We start from the raw sequence: 24,062 nt of genomic DNA, 5'->3' as shown, positions 1-24,062 counted from the left end.
TGAATTTAATATTTAAATGAATAAGTTTACCTTTCATTCTAACATAAGAAATATAATTAATTCCAATGTCTGTGACTTTTAGAAACAATTATACTAGAGCTTCCTTTAACAGAAAAATGGAAAACTGTAGTTATATGTGTGTGCATACTTCTATATTGGTAACTTTAATATTCACAAATGTGGATATGTGTTAATACAGACATTATTAAAATAAGGACAGGAAGTTATTGCTAATAGGTTTAAATCCATCAAAACAAAATTATAGCACTGACCTTGAGATAAAAAATATTCTATTAAAGATTATCAACATAAGATACAATTCCCCGCATGAAACGTACTCAAATCAAAAAGAAAAAAAAGACTTTGAAAATGTTTCCAACCAAAAGTCAATCTACTCAGGCAGCTACATGCATATAAATAATTTAAGCATAATATACTGTGTATATTTTATATAAGGAAGCATTTCCACATAGAACTTCTACATTTTTAGCAATAAGAAGTGATTATGGATAAAAAAGATATTAAGAGACAGCAGAACTATCTAATGACAACATATAAAGAGTTATTTACCTCGTAGAGGGACGATTTTACTTTCAAAGTATTTTATTAATGCTTTTCTCCTCTATGGCTGAATGCCATTCAGGGAACTTAGGCAGAACTTACAATATTGCCAGAGATCAAGCGTTGCCTCTTCTGCTAGTTAAAACCAAAACCAACGTCTGCCTGTATGACTAACCAACCCCCTGGAGGGGAATCAAAGGAAATTAAACTGATGATGCGTTTCAAGCTTAGAGGGGCTACTCTATGATGATTCATTGTAAGGTCAATGGGACCCCTGCACTGAGCTCAGATTTCTAAGAGGAGGAGGTAAATTGAAAGGAAGAATGCCAGAACTCTCCAGTAATGTTTAAATCAGATGCTTCCAAGAATTCCAATGACATTGTTTAGCAAACTCAAGTAAAAGGAAGGTAACTCATGCCTGGAAAGCAAAAAAAAAAATGCTTTTTGGGAACCGTCAAGGCAGCTATTATATTTAGATATCTTTACAGATTTCCTACGTCACGAAGTCTAGAAGTTTTGTGAACTTCGTATAGTGCTTTCTGTCTCAGAGACAAGTGGTGAGATGAAAGGGATCAGAATCCAGATTAAATATTACATTTACAGGTTGAAAATATTGCATCAGATACTTTTCTGGTCTGTGATTGGTATATAAATGTGTCTATACCTATAATGCACACTTTACACACATGTGTGGTAATACTGTTAACAGCAGCTTTTCTGGTCTGTATAATCATGTAAAGCATGTCCATCCCCTTCTTTCAGGATCGAGCGCTGTGAGGCCAAACTGTCTGGCCTTATCCCTAGTTCTTCTGCTGGTTTCTGGAATTTCATTACTAAATTGCTGATGTTGGGACTGCTCGTCTATAAACTGGAGTATCGAGCAACATCATTTACTACCTAGATTATTAGGAGTTTTAAATGAGCCCATAAAGAGTGACACAGTGCTTCCCACAAAACACAAGATCACCATAGAAAGGTATTATGTGTGGCTCACTTAGGGCAAAGATACATGGCCCTGAAAAGCTGCATATAAATCATTTTTTCTCTCTTTATAAATTTAATCCTTCTACATTCATCACTATAGGTAAAGCTTAAAACGAATATGGTTTTAGAGGGCCAGGCCTGTGGCTGAGTGGTTGGGTTCACACACTCTGCTTCGGTGGCCCAGGGTTTTGCCGGTTTGGATCCTGAGTTCAGACCTAGCACCACTCAGCAAACCATGCTGAGGCTGCGTCCCACATAGCACAACCAGAAGGACCTGCAACTAGAATATACAGCAATGTACTGGGGGACTTTGGGGAGAAGAAGAAAATAATAATAATAAAATTTAAAAAACTGAAAAAAACAATATGGTTTTATTTTTCTCCATGTAATGAGCTACATTTTCTAATACCATATACTAGATAATCTGTTCTTCCTCTGATGCTTTTTTTATGCTACCTTGTTTGGTCTGTCTCTTAAATTTTCTATTTACCTCCATTGGTCCATTCGTCTCTTCCTACAATAATATCAAATTTTTGTCAAAGTTTGAAGTCTATTTTAATAACTAATATGAAAAGATACTGAAATTAATTCTTCTTATAAAACAGTTACGTAGTTATTTGTGGGTCAATTAGAATTTTTATTGGAATTATAAAGAATTTTTATATTAGTTTAATTAGGATTGGTATCTTTATTATACTAACACATACCATTTGAGATCATGAAAATCTCTCAATCTATGAGATCTTCTTTTATGTCCTTTACTAGAGTTTTAAAGTTTTCCCCAAAAAGGAACTTTTTATTCTTTGTTATTTCATAGATACTTTATAGTTTCTGTTACTATTATGAGTGGTATCCTTTTTTTTAATCTTGTTTTCCAGTTGAGTGTTGCTGGTAATGGCAATGGTATTTTTTGTAGGTTGATATTGCATCTAGAAAACTTGTTGATTATGTTGTATTCTCTAGATAGATGATCAAATCATTTGAAAATCATAACAATATCACCTCTTCCCTTACAAGACTTGCAAATATTTATTTTTCCTTTATTGCTTTGGTCAGGACATCCCAAATAAGATGTTGAACATTACCACTGACATTAGTCCTTCTTTTTCTGTCCTCAATATTAAATGGAATACACCTAGAGTTTCTCCAATAACTATAATATTTTCTATAAATATTTAGCAATAGTGCCATGACCAAATTAATGAATTCCTCTGTTCTCTTTTTTTTGGCTCTAAGTAGAGATTGAATTTAATAACATTTTTTTGCCACATGATTTTTTTATTCCATTAACGTGGCGAATTAGACCAAAGAATTTTGTAATTTTGAATTATCCTTGCAGTCCTGATATAAACTTTACTTGATCATATTTTAAATGTATTTTTGAAGTTGGTGAATTAATATTTTGTTAGGATTTTTGCATTTCATTTATGAAACGGGCATCTATATTATTTACTATTATCCTTATCTGTTTTAGGAATCAATTCCAGAATCACTTCCATTCGCTTCCACTCCTCAGGTTACGCTTTAGGAAGAAACAGCATTGAGAGGAAGTAGTCACACTAATTTATACTCACATAAACTTGGGGGGCCAAGGAGGAAGAGAGGTATGACTATAACAGCAACATAGAGTGGTCCATATGTCTTTTTTTTTTTTTAAAGATTGGCACCTGAGCTAACATCTGTTGCCAATCTTTTCTTTTTCTTCTTCTTCTTCTTCCCAAAGCCCCCTAGTACATAGTTGTATATTCTAGTTATAGGTCCTTCTGGTTGTGCTATGTGGGACACTGCCTCAGCATGGCTTGATGAGCAGTGCTAGGTCCGTGCCCAGGATCAAACCAGCAAAACCCCGGGCCGCGAAAGTGGATCACATGAGTTTAACCACTCAGCCATGGGCTGTCCCCCCACATGTCTTTATTTCATTAATTCTTCACATCTGATGAAGGTTTTTATGGTTCCATGAGGCTATCTTGCTAACATATGGCACAGGGACAGGTGACTCATTCTGTTGCTGTAGAATTTTGCCGTAAAGGGGAAGTAATAATTATCTTGAAGCAAGAGTAGGAACTAAAGAGCTTGTTCTGTTGCTATAGAATTTTGCAATAAAGGGGAAGAAAGGATTATCTTGAGGCAAGAGCAGGAACTAAAAGGCATTACCATCACTACACCATCAGGCCAGGCACGGCCCCAGGATGCAACACCTTCCTCCACCTCACACTCACACACACACACATACACACACACTCATCCATATACACATACAAGGAGTCACGAGAAACTAATTCTCCTTAGATTTTTTATCTATTTGATACTTTTTGGAAGCCATGTTTCCCTTTTGCTTCTATCATTCCTTCAGTGTTCCTGTGGGGCAATCATAAGAAGCCTACCTATTTTGATGTCCTGACTGGAACAGAACTTAAAAGCTTACTTTTCAAATGGACTCTTTTATGAATTCTTCTCTTAGGAACTAAGCAAATTCTCCCTAGTCTATGATTTGAAAATCCCTATTTCCACAAATCGGACTTTTAAGGAAAGGTATGCCAGTCTAACTTTTGTACGTTTATGTTTTTTATCAGTTAATAGGCAGTGATGTTACGTCATTAGAGAAAATAACTTATTTTCTTTTTGAAATGAGTGTTTTAAACTTAGTAGTGGTCCTAATATCAATGTGAAGAAGGAGGAATATGTTACAGTTTAATTGTGTCATATACATTTATGCTTCAAAAAGACACAATTTGCTCTGCTGCCTGTAATTAGCAGTAAACCACCAACACTTGGAATTACAAATCTTTGAAATCCCTGGATTTGGCTTTTCTCTAGTCCCATTTAGGAGAAATTACTAATCTGTTTGTAAAAGGAATATTACTCCTGGCAGAGCAGAAAATCATATAAAAGGAGAGACTGGGTGACTTGCACATAGCAAAATAACTTTTTTTTTTTTTTTTTTTTTTGGTGAGGAAGATTGGCCCTGAGCTAACATTTGTTGCCAATCTTCCTCTTTATTGTATGTGGGATGCCACCACAACATGGCTTGCTGAGTAGTGTTTAGGTCTGCACCTGGGATCTGAACAAGAGAACCCTGGGCCGCCAAAGCAGAGCCCAGGAACTTAACCACTATGCCAATGGGCTGGCCCCCAAAATAACTCTTTCAAGACAGATAATTTAAAAGGAATCTAAAGTTTGTTCCTAAGGAAACAGCAGAGGAAATGTATGACTACACACATTTAGAAATTGTCTGCATGCATGTAGAAGACCAGGAAGAGGCGGTTATTTTTCCTAATGCTTTCTGTGTGACTCTGCCAAATGAACGTGCAAATAAACTCTATCCTAGCAGCACCTGCTATTTAGGGCGGCCCCTGGGGAAGAGGGGTGGGGTGGAGCTAAGTGCTTTGGTCTTACAGCTAATTGATCTTTATCATATTTACCTCATCTGAAATATTTAATTCAAGAGTCCTGGGCTATGTTAGGCCCTTCCCCATTCTTCTCCAAAAGCCTCAGAATGAGTCAGGGAAAAGAAGATAAAAATTTATTCTCCACTTTTGCACACATGGGAAAGTCCAAGAAACTCACACTCTGGTACTTAAATGATGGGCTCCCCTAATAATATGCCAAGACTCTGAGGGTGGGTGGGAATCACATCCTGTTCACTTAATCAGGTTCAGCTTTATCTAGCATGCTGTCCTGAACAGAATGTGTGAAACTTGATGAATGTTTGTTAAAGGAAAGGGCAGTACCTGATTGCCAATGACTTGCAAAAAAAGAAGGATCTGTCTTTCTCTTTTGCTCTCAAACTCTCCAGGAGGCCCACTTGAGGCCATTGCCAGAGGGATGTATGTGCCCAAGATGCTAGCCTAAGAGGGAATCTTCTGGAGACTTTGAAAGCTCCACCAAGAAGCAAGTACAGAGTGAACCATCTTTAGCCATTAGGCATTTAAAAGAGTATGAAGATGATAGTCTGCCTTTTCCCAACTCACAATCTAGTTATGGAAAGAAGTCAAACGTACATGAAGCAATGAGAGAAATAAGTTCCTGCACATAAATCACAAAAATTGAACATAATCAAAGTGTACTGCGTGGGTTTTAAATACTCCTATCCAGGGACAAGATGAGTGTTTCTGGAGTTAGCCTATGAGTTTCTAGGGAGAGACAGACTCAGAAATGTTCTCGAAGCATGTGGCTAGAATCCAGGTTTGAGGATTAACATGATCAAAGGCATCAAGGGCATATGATCAAAGGATAATGAAGGTATAGATAGCGATCCTATTTGACTAGACTTACGGAAAAAAGATTAATGAATGAAGTCACTAGTTGGGCTCCCCAGGTGAGCCAACAAAATCTGAGACATAGGAAGTTTACTGAGGAAAGCACTTGGGAAAAATTTCCTACGAAGGGAGGGGAAAGGAACGAGATTAGGCCAAGGTAGAAATCAAGCTGGGATGCAGTCTCATTGGAGGCTTCAGTCGGTCAACTACTTCAGAGTAGTTCTGAAGCTGGGCTGATTTGTCAAAGTTGCCCCTAGTTGGAGCAAAGAGGTCAGCCTTTATAGTCCATCTCTGACAGACAGAGGATGAGGGTGCCCTGGGAAGGGAGCATGATCTTGGGCCCAGCAGCTGTCTTCAGAACAGCCAATCCCTGAAGGCCCTGAGAGCTGAGAGATTTCTGGCAACAATCCCCGCTGAGGCAGCAAGCAACTCAAATGATAATAAAAATAGTAATGCCAATGCCAGGACTTGTACGTGTATGGTGATTTTTTATGTTTTCAAATTGCTTTAATATTACTTATCTCCTCAAACCTCATAAAAATCCTATGAGGTGACCCTATGTCACAATATTCTAACTTGACAAATGAAGATTTTTCAATTTCATATTGCTAGTTAAAGAAGAGCTGGATAAAAGAGCACCAGCGACAACAACAACAAAAACCCAGGCTTCTGAACAGTCACAGGGCTCTCTTTCCTTTCCCATAATACCAGGTGCCAAAGTTTAGGTTTGCTCAATCTGGGTCCAGGTAGTCGAGAAATAAAAACGGCTCTTTTTGACACTAAATTTATGTATTTGCTTTATACAGAAATACATTCATTTTTCTTTCTATGCTTTTTCTTTTCTGTCTTCAAATGTTCATTCTGCTCCCCCATCTCTTCCTCTTTTCCACCTAAAAACTACAATATAAATGTAGGGGAGGAAGACATTTCCTCTACCTTCTCTGGGTTCTTCTGGCCAGAGAACGAATTAAATTCACATGAGACAGAATAACAGGAGAAAATTAAACAAAGCTTTATAACATGTATACATGCGAGAGGCTCAGGCAAGCTGAGCAACTCGCCACAATGGCTGAAGCCCCCACCTTAAATATCATATCCAGCTAAAGACAAAGGATGACGTTGGGGGTGGGGGGAGTCAGTTACAGGAGGTTACCAGAAACAGGAATAAGATTATTATAAAGATTTAAGTCCTTGCATTCTGTATTGATAGGAGTTTCTAGAGATAAGGTCATCCCCCTCTTCTTCCTGGTACAGAAAGGGAGGCACCTTTACAGATGGAGATTTCCTTTACAATGTAAATGTCTCCTAACAAAGGGCAAGCAAGTTCTACTTTTCAGTTGCTTTCCTGTGTGCAAGGTAATCAGCCCCAAATAATCATCATGCCAAAGAGACATATCTTGGGGTGGCCAATTCCAGGCCTCCACATAAACAAAATCAACCTTTTCCTATTCCTGTGAAATTTCAATGGCATAGAAGAGCTTAAATTTCCAGAACACTGTAGAAACATCTGTATAATTTGTATTCCTTATAGAACCCTTATAGCAATATGCTACAATTTTGTGGTTCCTGTTCAATTCCCTCTCTTCCCATTCTAGTTATTAAACGGACAAACACACTTCATTAACACGCCAACACAGTTCTCCAGTATTTCAACAAAGTTACATAAAGTTTGTCATAATAGGGTATGTTTTCAATTCAAGATGGATATCCTGAGAAAATATTGGGCTCTTTTAGTCTTAGGAGTTTTATTTTATATTTGAAAGAAAACAGAAAAGGATTGACTTAATCGTTAATACTGTGTTAATTTTTTTTCTAATTTTATCAAACATGTTCAGTAATCTACCAGATATTTATTAGCTGCAAAAAGATTTATAGTAACAAACAACTACTTTCGTCAAGGCAGAAATTCATGAAGAGCTTTCTTTCTTACCCAGGACCCCATGCCCCCAAAAAGTATAATACAGTTATTGGGGAATAGATATTGAGATTAAAAGAAATCTTAGACCTGTCCCAGTTACATACTAACCAGCAGTGAGACTGTCAGAAGGTCACTTAATATCTCTGTGCCTCCATTCTTCTCTTACGAGGACATCATAATGCCTAAACTATTGGCTACACCAGGTTGCAAAAAAGCAACACAGATGATAGGTTCGATAAAGTAAGAGGCACTTTTCCAAGAGTTAATAATGTCTTTGCAATAAAAGTCTTTCCTTTTTCTAATTACTGCAATTGCGATAATGTAGACTCATTATAGAAAATGCAGAAAAGAATGTCTTACCACATGAAGATAAACTCATTCTCTTGTGTTTCTGTCTAATCTCGCATGTTCCTTGCCTGGTTTTCTGTCTGATCATTAATTTTGTGGGAGAAGAGGATGAGGTTCTGTTTCTGTTACTGTCCTCCAGGAGAATCATAACGTATGCATTCCCGGATCTCCCTCCGCATCAAAGTCACTATGCAATATATCAATACCACTATGCAATAAAATTTCTTCCATTACTTCAGCTTAAAATTGGCCCAAAATACCTATGTCACAGAGTTTTTGTCATCTATCCATGAGAAAAACAAAACTGTATTAAGATACGGATGCTGGATAATAGTCAGAGGTAACGTGCTATCACAGTGCCTTGTTCTCACACACGCACCTCAAGGCAGAACCGTAGCTCCAGAAGATTTCCAATCACTACATGTATGGACCTTGGAACTCACTCAGAAATAACCTCACCCTCAAATATTAAACAGGAGAATGTGTATGAATCTGCTTGGGCTAACATAACAAAATATCACAGACTGGGCAGCTTAAAAAACAGAAATTTATTTTCTCACAGTTCTGGAGGTTAGAAATCTGAGACCAATGGGCCAGTATGGTCAGTTTCTGATGAGACTTCTCTTCCTGGCTTGCAGACAGCCACCTCCTCACCGTGTTCTCCCATGGCCTCTGTATGCTTGGAGGAGAGAGAGAGAGAGAGAGAGTACCCTCTGGTGTCTCTTCTTATTTAAACACTAATCCTGTTGGATCAGGGCCCCTCCTTATGACTCCATTTCACCTTAACTACTTCCTTAGAGGTCCAAATACAAATGCAGCCATACTAGGGGTTAGGGCTACAACATGTGAATTTCAGGAGAGCACAAACATTCATCCATAACAGAAGGCAAAAGATCTCCCATATACTACTTGGTGTTTTGGGTTTTTTTACTTAACTTTGAAGCATAAGCATTTTCCTTGTTATAAAACCATCATAAACATAATTTTATGCCTGATATACTATAACAAGAGGGTTTACTCTAATTTACAGTCAGGCATCACTTAGCAATGGGGATATGTCCTGAGAAATGCATCCTCAGGCAATTTCGTCATTATGCAAACATCATAGAGTGTATTTACACAAACCTAGATGATATAGCCTACTACATACCTAGGCCGTAAGATATTAACCTTATGGGACCACCATCGTACATGCAGTCCGTTGTTGATGAAATTTCATTATGTGGCGCATGACTGTATTTAGACATTTTATCTCCCTGTTATTGAGCATGTAATTGATTATGTTTTTACCTTTATAAATATTAATGTGATGAAAAATTTATGCCTAAAGTTTTTCCAGTATACATTATTATTTCCTCAGGATTCCAAGAATTTGAATTAGTGAGGCAAAGGATGTGAAAATATTGAGGGTACTAATACAGATTTAGTCAGCAACCCTTCAAAAGTGGGAAATCTACCTTCTGTTTTTACACCCAGAATTTGGAATTTGAGGCATTGTAATAAAGAGAAAAGTTTGATGTGAATGAATGAAGACACTGGTTGCAGGGGGAGAGAAGAGGAGAATGGTTGAAAGGACTAAAGAAAAGCACTTGCTTCTTAGTAGATTTACCTAGAGTTCTAGGAATAGCAAGTATATGAGCCAGAGTCCTGGCAGGAAAGAAGTGGCACATGCTAACTGGTCATTTGAAGAAATACTAGTAAGGGGATATTTATAAAGGATTAAGCAGAGTTAAGGAAATCAGCAAGGACTAATGCAGTAGTACCCCAGTAATAGTAACAGTTGGGAGCTATTACTACTCCTGAATGGGCAACGTAGGAAGAAACCATTCCTGGAACCTAAAGAGAGTAGCTATGTGGACAAGACTGTGGGACTAGAGTGGAACTGGGTAGTATATCCTTAACATTTATAGGTGTACTTCAAGGGCCTTGGTCAAGTACTTCTGTTCATTCCTTATTGTCCCCATTGGAGCCTTGTTTCTGAGGCTGAATCTATTATCATTCTACTGGCACCAGGTGGCAAGTCTTCTCTCATCATGTTGCTGATAAATTTGGGATAACTGAGATCAATACATTGTTTTGTTTTGTTTTTTCCCTTTGCTCCTCAGAAGTTCATGCACTAAACATTCCAACGCAGGTCTCTATTCCTTTTGTCTTCCCAGCAATGGCATTATTACCAGTGTTGCTGTTTCTGGCTGCCGTGTTGCTTCCATTCTTTCCTGCAAGTGGACAGGTATGGTTGAGGTTGCAAATCCTTTCAGAGCAATCCAAGCAACCTTGAGGGATAGGATAGGAGCTTCTACGAGGAAGAGACTAGATCAATTTTTGAAAGTAAAGGGGCTAGACTGTCCGGTACATTACAAAGTACTCACCAGTTGCTCAAGGTCCTCAACATAATTAAGTCTAAGGCTGTGGAGAGTAACATGGTAGCTCTCAGTCACATGAGGGTATTGAACACGTGAGGGAAATATGGATAGCCTGAATTGAAGTCTGCATAAATATAATACATAGAAAACTTCAAAGACAGTAAAAAAAAGGGACGGAAAATATTTCATTAGTAATTTTAATACTGATTGCATGATGCAAACAAAATATTTTTAATATATTAATTAAATAAAATACATTATAAATATCAAATTAATCTGTTTTTTTCTTGTATAAAGTGATCACCAAAAAACTAAAATTACATGTAATGCTTTGATTATATTTCAGTTGACAGCACTGGTCTATGGTTTCAAAAACTAATGAAACTCTTTCTGTCTCAAGATCTTTCCTGATTTTTTTAAATTTAATTTACTCACATGTGATCCCCTCAGAATATTAATAATATGTTTGTATAATCTCAAATTAGCAAAACTTCCTCACATACATCATCACATCAAATTTTCAGTTACTGTGTGAGAATAATTATACCTTTTTAAATTAAAAAGAGAAGTCTTACTAAAAATATTAAGCACTGGGATTTTTTTCACAGTCTTACAATTAGTACATGTAAGATAAATTGCTTTACTTATTGCTAATATGCTGTGTCATTTTCATAACCCCAAGAACAGGATCAATCTTCCTCTTCAATGACTGGTGGGCAGGTGCCCATGTAAGGTGCTGTCTCCTGATCAGAAAACCTCTGGATGCGAAGAGCTTTGGTCATTGCTGCCTGTTCCCACACTCTTCTTTCACTCTGGGCGTATAGGAAGAGCTAGCACACCTCGGACCAGAGAATTCTGAAAACTGTGTCAAACCTCATTTGGCATTCGGAAATACAGTCATTATGTTAGCATAATCAAATTTCAGTCTGAAGACATTTATTCACCACCTAGCACTTCATTCAAGTGGTTTGCTATCTTCCCAATTTCTTTCCTAAAGATTTCCTTTCACGGCCTTTTGTAATTCCCTATTATCTCTCTGGTCCATCTCCGAGTCTTTGTTTACACAATTATTTAAAAAGGAGATATCATTTGGTCTTTGGCACCACTAAATGTTTGTTGATCAGATGCTTTACATACTCTCTGCCCAGAAGGTTTTCTGTACTTTCTTAAGATGACCAGAAAACACTATTCACCCTTCAAAACCCCAATCCAGACCATCTTTTGTGAAGCCTTTCCTAAGCTCAGCCAAGGGGAATGAACCCCTCCTTCCCCTGTGTCCGGTAGATCCCGCCTATCGTTTCAGTTATGTGGTGGTGGAACTAGTTAGTCATTTTGCCCATCTGGTATAAACTCTCCAAGGAGAGATAGATACCATATTTGATCCATTTCATTCTCAACGCTTTTTATATTTCCTGACACCTAAGAAAAGCTTAATTGATATTCATTTTTAAAAAAACCAACAAGGGCATGTTTTCTTTAGTAGAATTTTTATCTACAAAGCAAGATGGGGTAAGGGGTAGAAAATAATTAGTTCTTTCTCAAGGACCAAATTTTGATATTCTTTGAAATGAAACTACTTCACTTTAGGCAGGTTTTTGGAAGTCAATAGGACATATCCAATGTTTTTTACGCTTTGATGTAATTGCAGACATTGACCACTACTGCTATTTCACGAGTGCATCCTTTCTAACTTAGGAATCAATAGCTGAGAATGTGCTGAATCTGTGGGCACAATGGCGTTCACTATTGGCCCATGTCCTTTGGAACACACAAACAGGCAGGAGAAATGGGCACATAGGTAAATAGTGACAATAATATGCGGTCAGACCTGTGTTCACAGTATTCAGAGAGCTCTGAGGGAACTCAGTATGAGGAGAGGAGAAAATAACTTACCCAAAGGTATCAGGGAAAATCAACACAGGGCCTATCTGTTTAAATTTACACTTCATACTCTTGCTCATGTTCATATAACATCACACTCTTGTGTAAATTTAGGTCTTCAAATTGTGTAAGCCTTATGGAACAATTCACACATTATTCTATGCCCAGGCTTAGACTTTCTGCACATACATACACAAAGGTACACCAAAAATATCAGCACCCAACTGAATCCCTTATCAGTTACATTTCTATTACTAAAAGGAACACAGTCAGCAACAGTCCATTAATTGGATGGTTTTACTTCCTCCAAATTACCTTGGAGATTTGTTTAATATTATAAAATTGTTTTTTGAGCAACCCTATAAAATCTGCTACGTAGTAGGTAGACTCATTTACTACAGTACTGAACGCACTTGGACTGGGCTTAAATGTTCTTTCTCTAAACACAGGTGCTACGTCAGGTCAAAGTTCTTGTTACATTCTAGAATGAGTCCCCTGCCCCTACCTTTACCACTGCCTTGCTGCAGCCCGATCGAGTGTGAATGAGGATGGTTCCTATCTTGTACCTTTGTCATTATGTTAGCACTCATATGTCTAGAAAAATCACCTTAAGATGTCTCTTAACACGAGAAATTGGTATCCGTGGCCTCAGAGGTGTTTTTAATAGTCATGCCATGAATTACATCCTCACTCTCAAAATGTAATACAATTTCGTTCCTATTTAAAAATGATAGCTTTGGCTCAGATTTATTGGCAATGCTTAAAAATTAATATTGGGTTGAACTGAACACTTTTTAAAATAATCATTGTTCTCTTGAATGTAACTTATTCACTCATCTATGCAATCTTCCAAACTTTAAAAACATTCTAATTTGACTTTCCTTTAGGATCCAGGTTTTGCTGCTTTGTCAATCACCAAAAGCGAAGTCCAAAAAGAGATTGTAAATAAACACAATGACCTAAGGAGAACAGTCTCTCCACTTGCCAGTAACATGCTAAAGATGGTAAGAGGCAGTAACATAAAGAAAGTGGCTTGAACCAGCTGTGATAACAGCAGGCACCTAGTAAATAACATCTCTTAAGAACTTTGTCGCTTGGGAAGTTCTGTCTCTGTTCTATTTCATATGAGCTATGTTATGGGCAAGGAAGAAATTCTGTTTTTAATTCCACATACTATTCTTGCTTATAAATTGTATTTCCTCCTATCATTATATGTTCTAAGCACTAGAATAGTAAAATCTGTCAGAAACTACTCCCTCTCATGCCCATTTCAGACTTCCCCATCTTTGTGAAGGGAATTTCTCTTCTCAGAAAAAAAAAAGGCATGCAACTTGAATACAATTTCAGGGTGTCCATGGAGCTCCTGAACCCCTTCCATGAACCCTGAGTTAAGATCCTGGCCCTGAGGTTAGTATGTACCTTCTGACCTTGATAAATGGACTTTCAGACACTTTCACCAGGACTTTTCTGTTTATTTTGATCCAAAACAATTTTCCAATAAGTTCTCTGGGCTGTGTGCAGCTCTTCTTTCCAGCCCCTCTCTGTACAGTCATACTTACAATATCATCCTCCTCCTCCTCATTATTAATGTCCCCTCCACCTGGGCTCCACCCTATATGCTAGATATTTTCCAGGAGGCATCTTAGTAGGGGAAATCCAAGTTTTGTTGACTTTAAGCTTAAAGGAACTCTCTTAAAGGAAGAGAGCACAAAAATATCTTACCATTGGAAGTTTTACAAAAAGAAATGGCCAAACATATTCTGAGGTTCCCTACCACAACCTGGGGAAGGGCCTATGCAAGCGAGGGGCCCAAAGCTTCAGCTTCACTAACTCCATGGGGCAGGGCAGAAATTCTTAATTTCACTTTATAATGGTTAAATGACTTGTTCAGTTTACAGGGCAATTTAAGTTGCGGAGGCAGAATGAAAACCAAATCTTTGGACATCCAATGAGAGGCTGTTAAGTTTTTCTGCTCACTCTCTCTCTTAATCTAGGATCAAGAAGACCTTTCCCTATAGGATCAATGCCACTTGTGGTAAATAATAACCCACTTTGCCAGGCCCAGTACTAAAGGCCACATGTCTCCCAAATGTATTCAGTAAAAAAAAGGAACTGGGAATGAAGTATGCCTGCTCATTATTATAGGAAAAATAACCTCAAAACCTCCATGTGTTTGTCAATAATTAGGATAGGACCATTACTAAAAATCTTTAGATGTGCCTACTCTGCTATCATAAATAGATCCTTAACTACTGTAGATTTTTCAGTTACTTAGGGCAGAGATTCAATCTATATTTCTTTGTGGAGCAGAAAAAGGCACATCAAAAAATATATCTTTGATTATGATGATAATCAGAAGATGCATGTACAGCAATTCTTTAATGATGTAAGTCAACCTAGCAACCTCATTACAAAGCTTATGCTCCTTCATGGTTTGAGTCAAATGCATATCTTTTTTCCCCCTCCTTGATTTTTTAGCAATGGGACAGCAAAACAGCAACAAATGCCCAAAACTGGGCCAACAAGTGCCTTCTCCAACACAGTAAAGCAGAAGATCGCGCAGTCGGTATGTAAATTCATACATATTTGTTGAGTAAATGAACAATTAAAATAATGAGAAGGCATTTTTTGATGTTTCATTAAGAAATATTTGAGAATAAATGTCACTTCTAATGCTGCCTTTTTCAAGTGAAAGTACCTCTGTGTGAGCAGTAACTCTGAGAAGCACCACCCTGTGCTTATTGAGTGTTTTGCATTTTATAAAAACTGTCTCACACAGTATCACACTTGTACCTCTACACCATCTCAAGAGTAAAGCAGGTCATATATCATCTCTTTTCTATTTTAAAGACTAGAAAACTATCAGGGGAAAACCGTTTGGTAATTAGCGTCATATATAGGAAATTTAAACTTAGAATTTCTGACTCCTTAGCCAGTGTTCTTTTCATGTTATGCAGCCTGTTTGTGTTTTGAAAACTATTGTTTTTTTTATTTATTAAATATGTTGAATTTTGTCAAATTTTCTGAATTTTACTCAAAAATATTTAACATTAGCATCTATTTTTACTATTTTCTTTTTAATTTTTGATGACAATAAGTTTTTGGTATGTCCTAGGTACCTACAATGCATGCAATACTATATTAGACCTAAAAATAACCTATAAGACATGATCTCTAGATCAAGGAACATAAAAACAATGAGATAAAATATCATATATATGAATTATTAGATAAAATTTTTACAGGCACACTTCAGAGATATTGTGAGTTCAGTTCCAGACCACTGCAATAAAGTGAATATCACAATAAAGGAAGTCATGCAATTTTTTTGGTTTCCCAGTGCATGTAAAAGTTATTTTACACAATACTGTAGTCTCTTGTGTACAATAGTATTATGTCTAAAATACAATGTACATACCTTAATTAAAAGTACTTTATTGCTAAAAACTGCTAACCATCATCTAAGCCTTTAGCAAGTCAATCTTTTTGCTAGTGGAGGGCTTTACCTGGATGTTGATGGCTGCTGACTGATCAGGGTGGTGAAGATTGGGGTGGCTGTGGCAATTTCTTAAAATAAGACAACAATGAAGTTTGCTGCATCGACTGACTCTTCCTTTCATGCATGATTTCTCTGTAGCATGCAATGCTGTTTGATGGCATTTTACCCACAGCAGAATTTCTTTCAAAATTTGAGTCAATCCTCTCAAACCCACCACTGTTTTATCAATGAAGTTTATATAATATTCTAAATCCTTTGTTGTCATTTCAACAGTCTTCACAACAGCTTCACCAGGAGTAGATTCCTTCTCAAGAAACCACTTTCTTTGCTCATCCATAAAAAGCAACTCCTCATCTTTTCAAGTTTTATCATGAGAGTGCAGCAATTCAGTCACATTTTCAGGCTCCACTTCTAATTCCAGTCCTCTTGCTATTTCCACCACATCTGCAGTTACTTCCACTGAAGTCTTGAACCCTTCAAAGTCACCTATGAGGGTTGGAATCAACTTCTTCCAAACTCCTGTTAATGTTGATATTTTTATTTCTTCCCATGAATCACAAATGTTCTTAACAGCATCTAGAATGGTGAACCCTTTCAAGAATGTTTTCAGTTGACTTTACCCAGATCTATCAGAGCAATAGCTATCTATGGCAGCTATAGCCTTATGAAATATATTTTTTGAATAATAAGACTTGAAAGTCAAAATTACTTCTTGATCCAGAGGCTGCAGAATGGATATTGTGTTAGTAGCCATGAAAACTATATTCATCTCATTGTACATCTTCATCAGAGCTCTTGGGTGATGAGGTGCATTGTCAATATTGTCAAACAGCAATATTTTTAAAGGAATCTTTTTTTCTGAGCAGTAGGTCTCAACATGGGCTTAAAAGATTCAGTAAAGCATGTTGTAAACAGATGTGCTGTCATACAGGCTTTGTTATTCCATTTATAGAGCACAGGCAGAGTAGATTCAGAATAATTCTTAAGGGCCCTAGGATTTTCAGAATGGTAAATGAGCCTTGGTTTCAACTGAAAGTCACCAGCTGGATTAGCCCCTAATAAGAGAGACAGCCTGTCCTTTGAAGCTTTGAAGCCAGGCATTGACTTTTCCTCTCTAGCTATGAAAATCTTAGGTGGCATCTTCTTCTAATATAAGGACATTTTGTCTACACAGAAAATCTGCTGTTTAATGTAGGCACCCTCATTAATTATCTTAGGTAGCTCTTGTGGAGAACTTGCTGCAGTTTCTCCATCAGCACCTGCTGCTTCACCCTGCACTTTTATGTTATGGAGATGGCTTCTTTCCTTCAACCTCTTCAACCAGCCTCTGCTAGCTTCAAGCTTTTCTTCTACAGCTCCCTCACTTCTGTCAGCCTTCATAGAATTGAGGAGAGTAAGGGCCTTGCTCTGGATTAGGCTTTGGCTTAAGGGAATGTTGTGGCTGGTTTGATCTTCTATCCAGACCATTAAAACTTTCTCTGAATCAGCAATAAGGTTGTTTTGCTTTCTTATCATTCATGTGACGGCTGGAGTAGCACTTTTAATTTCCTTCAAGACCTCTTCCTTTGCATTCACAACTTGACTTACTGGCATAAGAGGCCTAGCTTTCAGCTTATCTCATCTTTTGACATGCCTTCCTCAGTAAGGTTAATCATTTCTAGCTTCTGATTTAAAGAGAGAGACATGTGACTATTCCTTTCACTTGAACATTTAGAGGCCATTGTAGGGTTACTAACTGGCCTAATTTCAATATTGTGTCTCAGGGAAAAGGGAGGCCCAAAGAGAGGTAAAGAGATGGGGGAACAGCTGGTTGGTGGAGCAGTCAGAACACACACAACTTTTATCAGCTAAGTTTGCCATCTTATATGGGCATGGTTTGTGGTTCCCCAAAACAATTACAATAGTAACATCAACGATCACAGATCACCATAACAAATATAACAATGATGAAAATTCTGAAATATTGTGAGAATTGCTAAACATGACACAGAGACACTAAGTGAGCAAACGCTGTTGGAAAAATGGTGCCGATAGACTTGATGCAAGGTTGCCACAAACCTTCAATTTGTAAAAAATGCAATATCTGCAAAGCACAATAAAAGGAAGTGCAATAAAACAAGGTATGCCTGTCCTTAGATTATTAAAAATGATGTAGATATAGGCAAGCCCAATTTGAAAGCAGTAAATAACTCATCTGTTTTGAGGTAGGGCTGCCATTGTTATTTGTATTTTTGATACTATAATTTAATTAAATTATGAACAGGGATGACTATACTCAGTAGAAGATTGAAACAAATGGTCTTGAAAATCCCAGTCTACTGCTACAATCTTAGCTTCGTTTCTTCCCCTGTTAAAGGAGCTATCCAAGAGTAGTTTACACTCCCTGTAAGTAGCATGTAGATAATACATTTCAAGTCATCTAAATATAAATATCAATTTCAAGGCTTGAAAAATATATTGAAATGTTTCTGGGCTGCAAGGCACTTCTTTCCTAATTCTTTGAGGAGAAGGAGAATTTGGCCTGTGATGTTCTGATTTGCTGATTAAGGGGAGATCCATAAAACTGAAAATCTTGTCCCTCCTAGTGTCATGTGCTTCATGCTTGGGGCTCTTAACAACTGAGTATAAGATTTTTTTCAAAATCCACAGCAAATAACAATCTTAAACATCTATTGAGGTTCCTATATAAGAAAAATTTCTAGTGAGTGTGGGTGTGAGTAGGAGAAAAATCATGAGTTGATATTTGCCTTCAGCTGGCTTATAATACAAAGCTGAGAACACATGAGGCATACACTCATGAAGAATTTAATGTGTAAATGAATGAATCTAGGGAGAGTAGATATTAAAGAAAGAGGACTTCATCTACTTGAAATTTCACATGTTGAGTCCAGCTTCATGTGTTAGGCATATCTGACTTCTTTTCAGCATATATAATATACATACACACACACACACACACACACACACACACATTAGTCATTGGATGCTTTAGTATTGCTTTCACCGTGAATGATCTGTTTCTTCTTAGGTACAATGAAATGTGGTGAGAATCTCTTTATGTCGAGTATACCTAATTCCTGGTCAGATGCAATCCAAAATTGGCATGATGAGGTCCATGATTTTAAATACGGCGTGGGGCCAAAGACTCCCAATGCAGTAGTTGGACATTATACCCAGGTAAGGGGAACAAATGAAAAACCCTCTGCTGCATATGCCCTAAAAAGAAAGCTTCTACAAATTTTGACTGATTCCAGTGTTGAATTTGGCAGAAGATCAAGTGAGTAAGGAATGGTCTTGGTATTTTGTGGGTATTTCAGCTGTGAGCTGTTATTTGTCAAAAGCACGCAGGCTCTTGGTAGGGAAACATACTCTGTATTTTTCTAATAGTCTAAATAGATAAAGTAGTGACTTTACATGGAAACACAATGTTTTAAAAGATTTTTACTTTGATTCAACAATTTAACTAGATATATCCATAAGCTATATGGAAACAAAATACATCAGTAACATTCTTTTCAGTTTTGTATTTCCTCCAATTTGTTTTTTGATATATCCTTCTTCCCTAATGTACTCTTGTGTCTTCACTTACGGATTTGCAGGTTGTTTGGTACTCATCTTACCGTGTTGGATGTGGAATAGCCTATTGTCCCAAACAAGGAACTCTAAAATACTACTATGTTTGCCAATATTGTCCTGCGTAAGTATATACTTTCGAATTTGCTGTCTATAATGCCACCTGCAATTTAATATTTTTAAATTATAATAAACAAATGAGACTAAAAAAGCATATTTCAATAAAGTGGGGGATAAAGCTTTACAAAGATTTTCTAAATTTAAGACACAATCAACTTCTCAGAAAGAAGACTGACTTCTCAGTTTCAACTATAATATTCTGAAGTTCTCTTTCTTCATGTCTAAAATGATTTGTCTTCCCTCTCAATTGCCTCTCCAAGGCTCAGGGTTGCTCCATGAGCATGTGTAGAGTGTAGTTCTCTGGAATTGGTTTTGTGGTTATGATTAAGTTCACACACTAGAAAGTGAAAGCTTGATGGTTTGGCCAGGGATGAAGGTGAGGTAGCAAATGGGATGATATTTTACTGATTCCAGACTTTTGTACTCGAATGTTCCTACTCCTGCCTATCTAAAAATGCCTACATTACACCATTAAGAATTGATTAAATCTTGGGCCTCAAAGGCTTTTCAAGAGACTCATATATTTCAAATTGTCAAGAAAAGGTAATATCTTAAATCTTTGTTTCTCAGAATTTAACATAAAATGCTCTGAAGGAACCACCCATTAAGATCTTGATTTATAGCAAGAAATATACCCCTTCCTTAAGCAATATGTTTGAATTACGCACAGAAAATCCTATGAATCTATTGAAGATATATTCACAATATATCTGTTAGTTTTAATTTATTTTTAATATTTGAAATTCCTTCCACTGGAGAGAGAGTGTCACCCCAAACCAAGCTTCCTACGTGATTTATTTTGAGGTAGGGATCCAGTTTGAGAAATGTGACCTTCAGAGTCATTTTCCTGTAGGTGCCTATTAGGGTTTAGTAGAAAGAATTGAAGGATCCGAGGAGAAAGCATCCAAACTCACTGCCTGGCTGTGAGTAGGCGCATCTGGAGCCAGGCATCTGAAGTGAGAGCTGGAGCGAATAATGAGGGAAAGAAGGAATGAGAGAACTTCCAGAACACTTTTATATATATTTCACGGTTTTCCAAGGGCTCCCACACATCCAGCCATGTTCTGTGCAGGGAGACTGAGATAGAAATGCATTGCCTTGGGATCTTGGCGCACTTGACACTATTGAGATTTGGACTCCCATATATTTTCAAATGAACAAAATGCCAATAAGATAGTGATCATCAGTGAGTTACAAGTTAGTCACTCTAAGATGATTACAACCTAGATATTGGTATTTATTGAAATGTTTTTTAATTAACATTTTTCTTTTGTTAAATAGAAAAACTTCTTACACACTACCTCTAGAAACTCACAAACCTTCCCCAGCTCTCCCTGCCCCCACCACACATCACTAACTACTTAAATATCACTAACCCCATCTAGAGGTCAAAAATATGTATACTGGAGCTTTATCGTCCCAGGTTCATATTAGAGAAATTATGGTATTTCATCATCTTTAAAATATAAAATGGTGTTGCAACGTAATCTTTTCCATACAGCAACCCCTTGCCCCTAGGAGCTTCTCCTGTCTTTCTAGGGGGTATGTGCTACCCCTAGCCAGCTAGGGGTGTATTGCCTTACTGATTTGACCAAGTGTATTGGGAGATGAAGAGAGTGTCGCCACATGGAAATACACTCTGAAAACCCTAGACTTTAGTTATCCCAATTTAGTTGCTCGGCCTGCAGAATTATAGTCAAGGAGATGGGTCAATGTGGGAAGTATTTTCTTAATTTGTATGTTATCCGCAGTGAACATTGGAAATTGTAATTTTTCAGTTTTGTTAACGTAAGTAAAAGCATTTAACAACCATATATATTTGTGATTTATGCTGCCCTTAGAGTAGAAACTAAACTGCAAAGTGAAAAATATTTGACATTATGTATTTTAAATTCCAGTGGTAATTATGTGAATAAAATAAATACTCCTTATGAACAAGGAAAACCTTGTGCCCGTTGCCCTGGTAACTGTGACAATGGACTATGCAGTAAGTTTGAAGTGATTAACTTCCTATTTTAACAAAGAGTTGATGTTGTTTTTTCTTTTTATGGATAAAGAAATCTCCTTAAGTAATCAATTTAAATAATGTCTTATGCAAAACAAAAATGATTACTTAACAGAGTGTGTGTTTAAGTAAACATTTTACACACTTCAATAACCTACACATTATTTGTAATGAAAAGAATATTACTATATGTTAGATAATAAAATATCTACCATCAATGTGTTTTTGTGACTATGCAGAGCTCATAAATATTAACAATACATGTTTCTGGTAAATAGTTCATCTCATTAAAGTTACTATCATTATACCAAAGGTTGTATTTTGAAAGAATCAAATGCATAAATCTAAGGATAGAAGACCATGTTATAGCTCAGTCTAGACAGGCAAAGCAAATATTATGTCTCTTTTCTGTTAATGAGTTCATCATGCTGGTCATCTCACTTTTTTTTTGTAATTGGGATCATAGTGCATAATTCAATAAATGATCACTTGCCTTACAATTTGATAGTAGTTTTGTACATTTTTAATGACAAAATCTAATTTACGTAGAGTATTGGCTCACACAACTCACAAGGACATTGTTGCCAAAGGAGAGAATTAAATAAATGTCATATATATCATTTCTAAAATTGTCATGAATAGAAGTAAAAATAGCTGTTGGCTTTTTATAGTTGGGATACTTTTATTAAAATATTGTGAACAATAGAGTTGACTCAAACATTGAGATTTTTTTCTTTCATATGCATTCAACTTTAGTCAGCATTCTTTCTGACTGAGTTGTAATTCAGAATATTGATGATATCAATTTATAAATCAATTAAAGAGGGAAAAAGTTAAATATTTATACCTCTGCTGAATACTATTTGCTAAGGAGCTTGGAATTTATCCTATTAGCAATAAACACTCAATTGAAAGATTTTAAACAAAAAAGTGACAAGGCCAGAATCATGTTTTATAAAGAGCTTTCTAGCAATAGTTTGTGGAAACAATTGGAAGGAAGCCAGCTAGAAAACTGCTGAAAACCATAGGTTGAAAAAAAATGGATGTCTTTACTGCATTGCTGACAAAATGAATGAAGAGAAGTGGACAGGGATGAGAGACAAGAAGTAGAATAGCCAGTGTTTTTTACCTGTGTTCGTTGAGTGCTGGTCAGAAGCAGAAAAGAGGAGTTCAGGCTGATTCAGTTCCTGGCCTAAATTACTGAGTAGTCAGAGAGCCATTTCACTGAGATTGTGGGAGGGGCATAGGGAGACCATACCCATGAATTGTGAGCCTTGTGGGTAGTGTGATGAGTTTAGTTTGAGATTTGTTGAATTTGGGGCCCCTGGGGAACATCTGAGAAGAAATATGAGAAGGAAAGGGGACATATTATCATTGTTTTACATCTTTATCTTCCCATAGAAATCACTTTCTCCAGAAAGAAAGCACTGGAGTCTAAACAGTGCTGCTCAATAGTGTGACATGATGGAGATGTTCTCGACCAGCATGTGTCTTACTAGTGGCCACTAGTCACATGTGGCCTTTGAACACTTGAAATGTGGCAAGTAAGAATAAGGAACTAAATTTTTGATTTTATCTAACTTTTAATAATCTAAATTTAAATGTCTGCATGTGGCTAGTGGCTCCCATATTAGACTCTGCAGGTGTAGAGAGTTTTCTTATATTCATTTTACTCTCTTGCTGAGGTAAAAAAGTAGGTCAATTCATTTAGAAACATATCACCAAGTTCAAAATAAAAAAAGTGATGGATTAATCAGTGAATTCAACCAAGCCAAGTCATATGTCCCTCGAGAAGTGAAAGGCCCATCATAGTGTAAGTGACGCTGAGCTTTGTCCAGTCCTACCGCACCTCATGCACTTTGAATGTATGGAGTATGTTGCTGTCACTGAGGAAAATGATAATGACGTAACTAATCTGTTTTTGTTACAGCCAATAGCTGCGAGTATGAAGATCTCGTTAGTAACTGTGATTCCTTGAAGAAAATAGCTGGCTGTGAACATGAATTGCTCAAGGAAAACTGCAAGGCTACTTGTCGATGTGAAAACAAAATTTACTGAAGTTCCAGTGTGCATTGCGCAAGACTAAGTGGAGAAGGGCTGCATCCTTTTGTTGACACATACCAGAGGGGAAATTATAGGCATGCTAGTTGCAAAGCTGATTCCAAACCGTAATGCATCTTTTTCTCTTGGATCTTTACAGAAATCTCTTCCACACAATGATTTACAAAAGCAGAGTAGTCTGTGATGACAACTTTGGGCTTTGATATAAATTTGGTACTTTAAATGTAATAAATTGAATCAATTGGAGATTTTGAAAGTTGTATAACCATAAGACTTAGGTCCCTAGAACTTTGGATTAAAACGAAGAATTACATGTTTCCTGAAACAACATGCCCCCCCAAAATTTACAGACTAACAAATCATTGTTATTCCTAATACATGATTTTTTACCTGTATAAAGAATGAATTCAAAGATTGACATGTACCTTTCTCTTATGGCCTCCTCTTTAAACAAAAGTAATCAGTAAGAATAAAGAACTTACCTAAGCAA

At 36.9% G+C, this 24,062-nt stretch overlaps 1 protein-coding gene across 2 annotated transcripts in view; it reads left to right on the top strand.

Annotated features, from left to right (window-relative positions):
- The window catches only part of CRISP3 (cysteine-rich secretory protein 3), a 44,191-nt gene extending 20,129 nt beyond the window's left edge, over positions 1 to 24,062 (top strand). For both annotated transcript variants that reach the window (XM_070243954.1, NM_001081874.2), the window contains 7 exon segments: positions 10,230 to 10,300; positions 13,202 to 13,318; positions 14,793 to 14,880; positions 18,842 to 18,990; positions 19,413 to 19,510; positions 21,405 to 21,493; positions 23,442 to 24,062. In XM_070243954.1, the coding sequence (XP_070100055.1) occupies positions 10,230 to 10,300; positions 13,202 to 13,318; positions 14,793 to 14,880; positions 18,842 to 18,990; positions 19,413 to 19,510; positions 21,405 to 21,493; positions 23,442 to 23,569 (740 nt within the window). In that variant the 3' untranslated portion in view covers positions 23,570 to 24,062.

This window comes from Equus caballus, chromosome 20 (assembly GCF_041296265.1).
Source record: "Equus caballus isolate H_3958 breed thoroughbred chromosome 20, TB-T2T, whole genome shotgun sequence".
NCBI lineage: Eukaryota > Metazoa > Chordata > Mammalia > Perissodactyla > Equidae > Equus > Equus caballus.
This window is presented reverse-complemented; position numbering and strand designations above follow the sequence as displayed.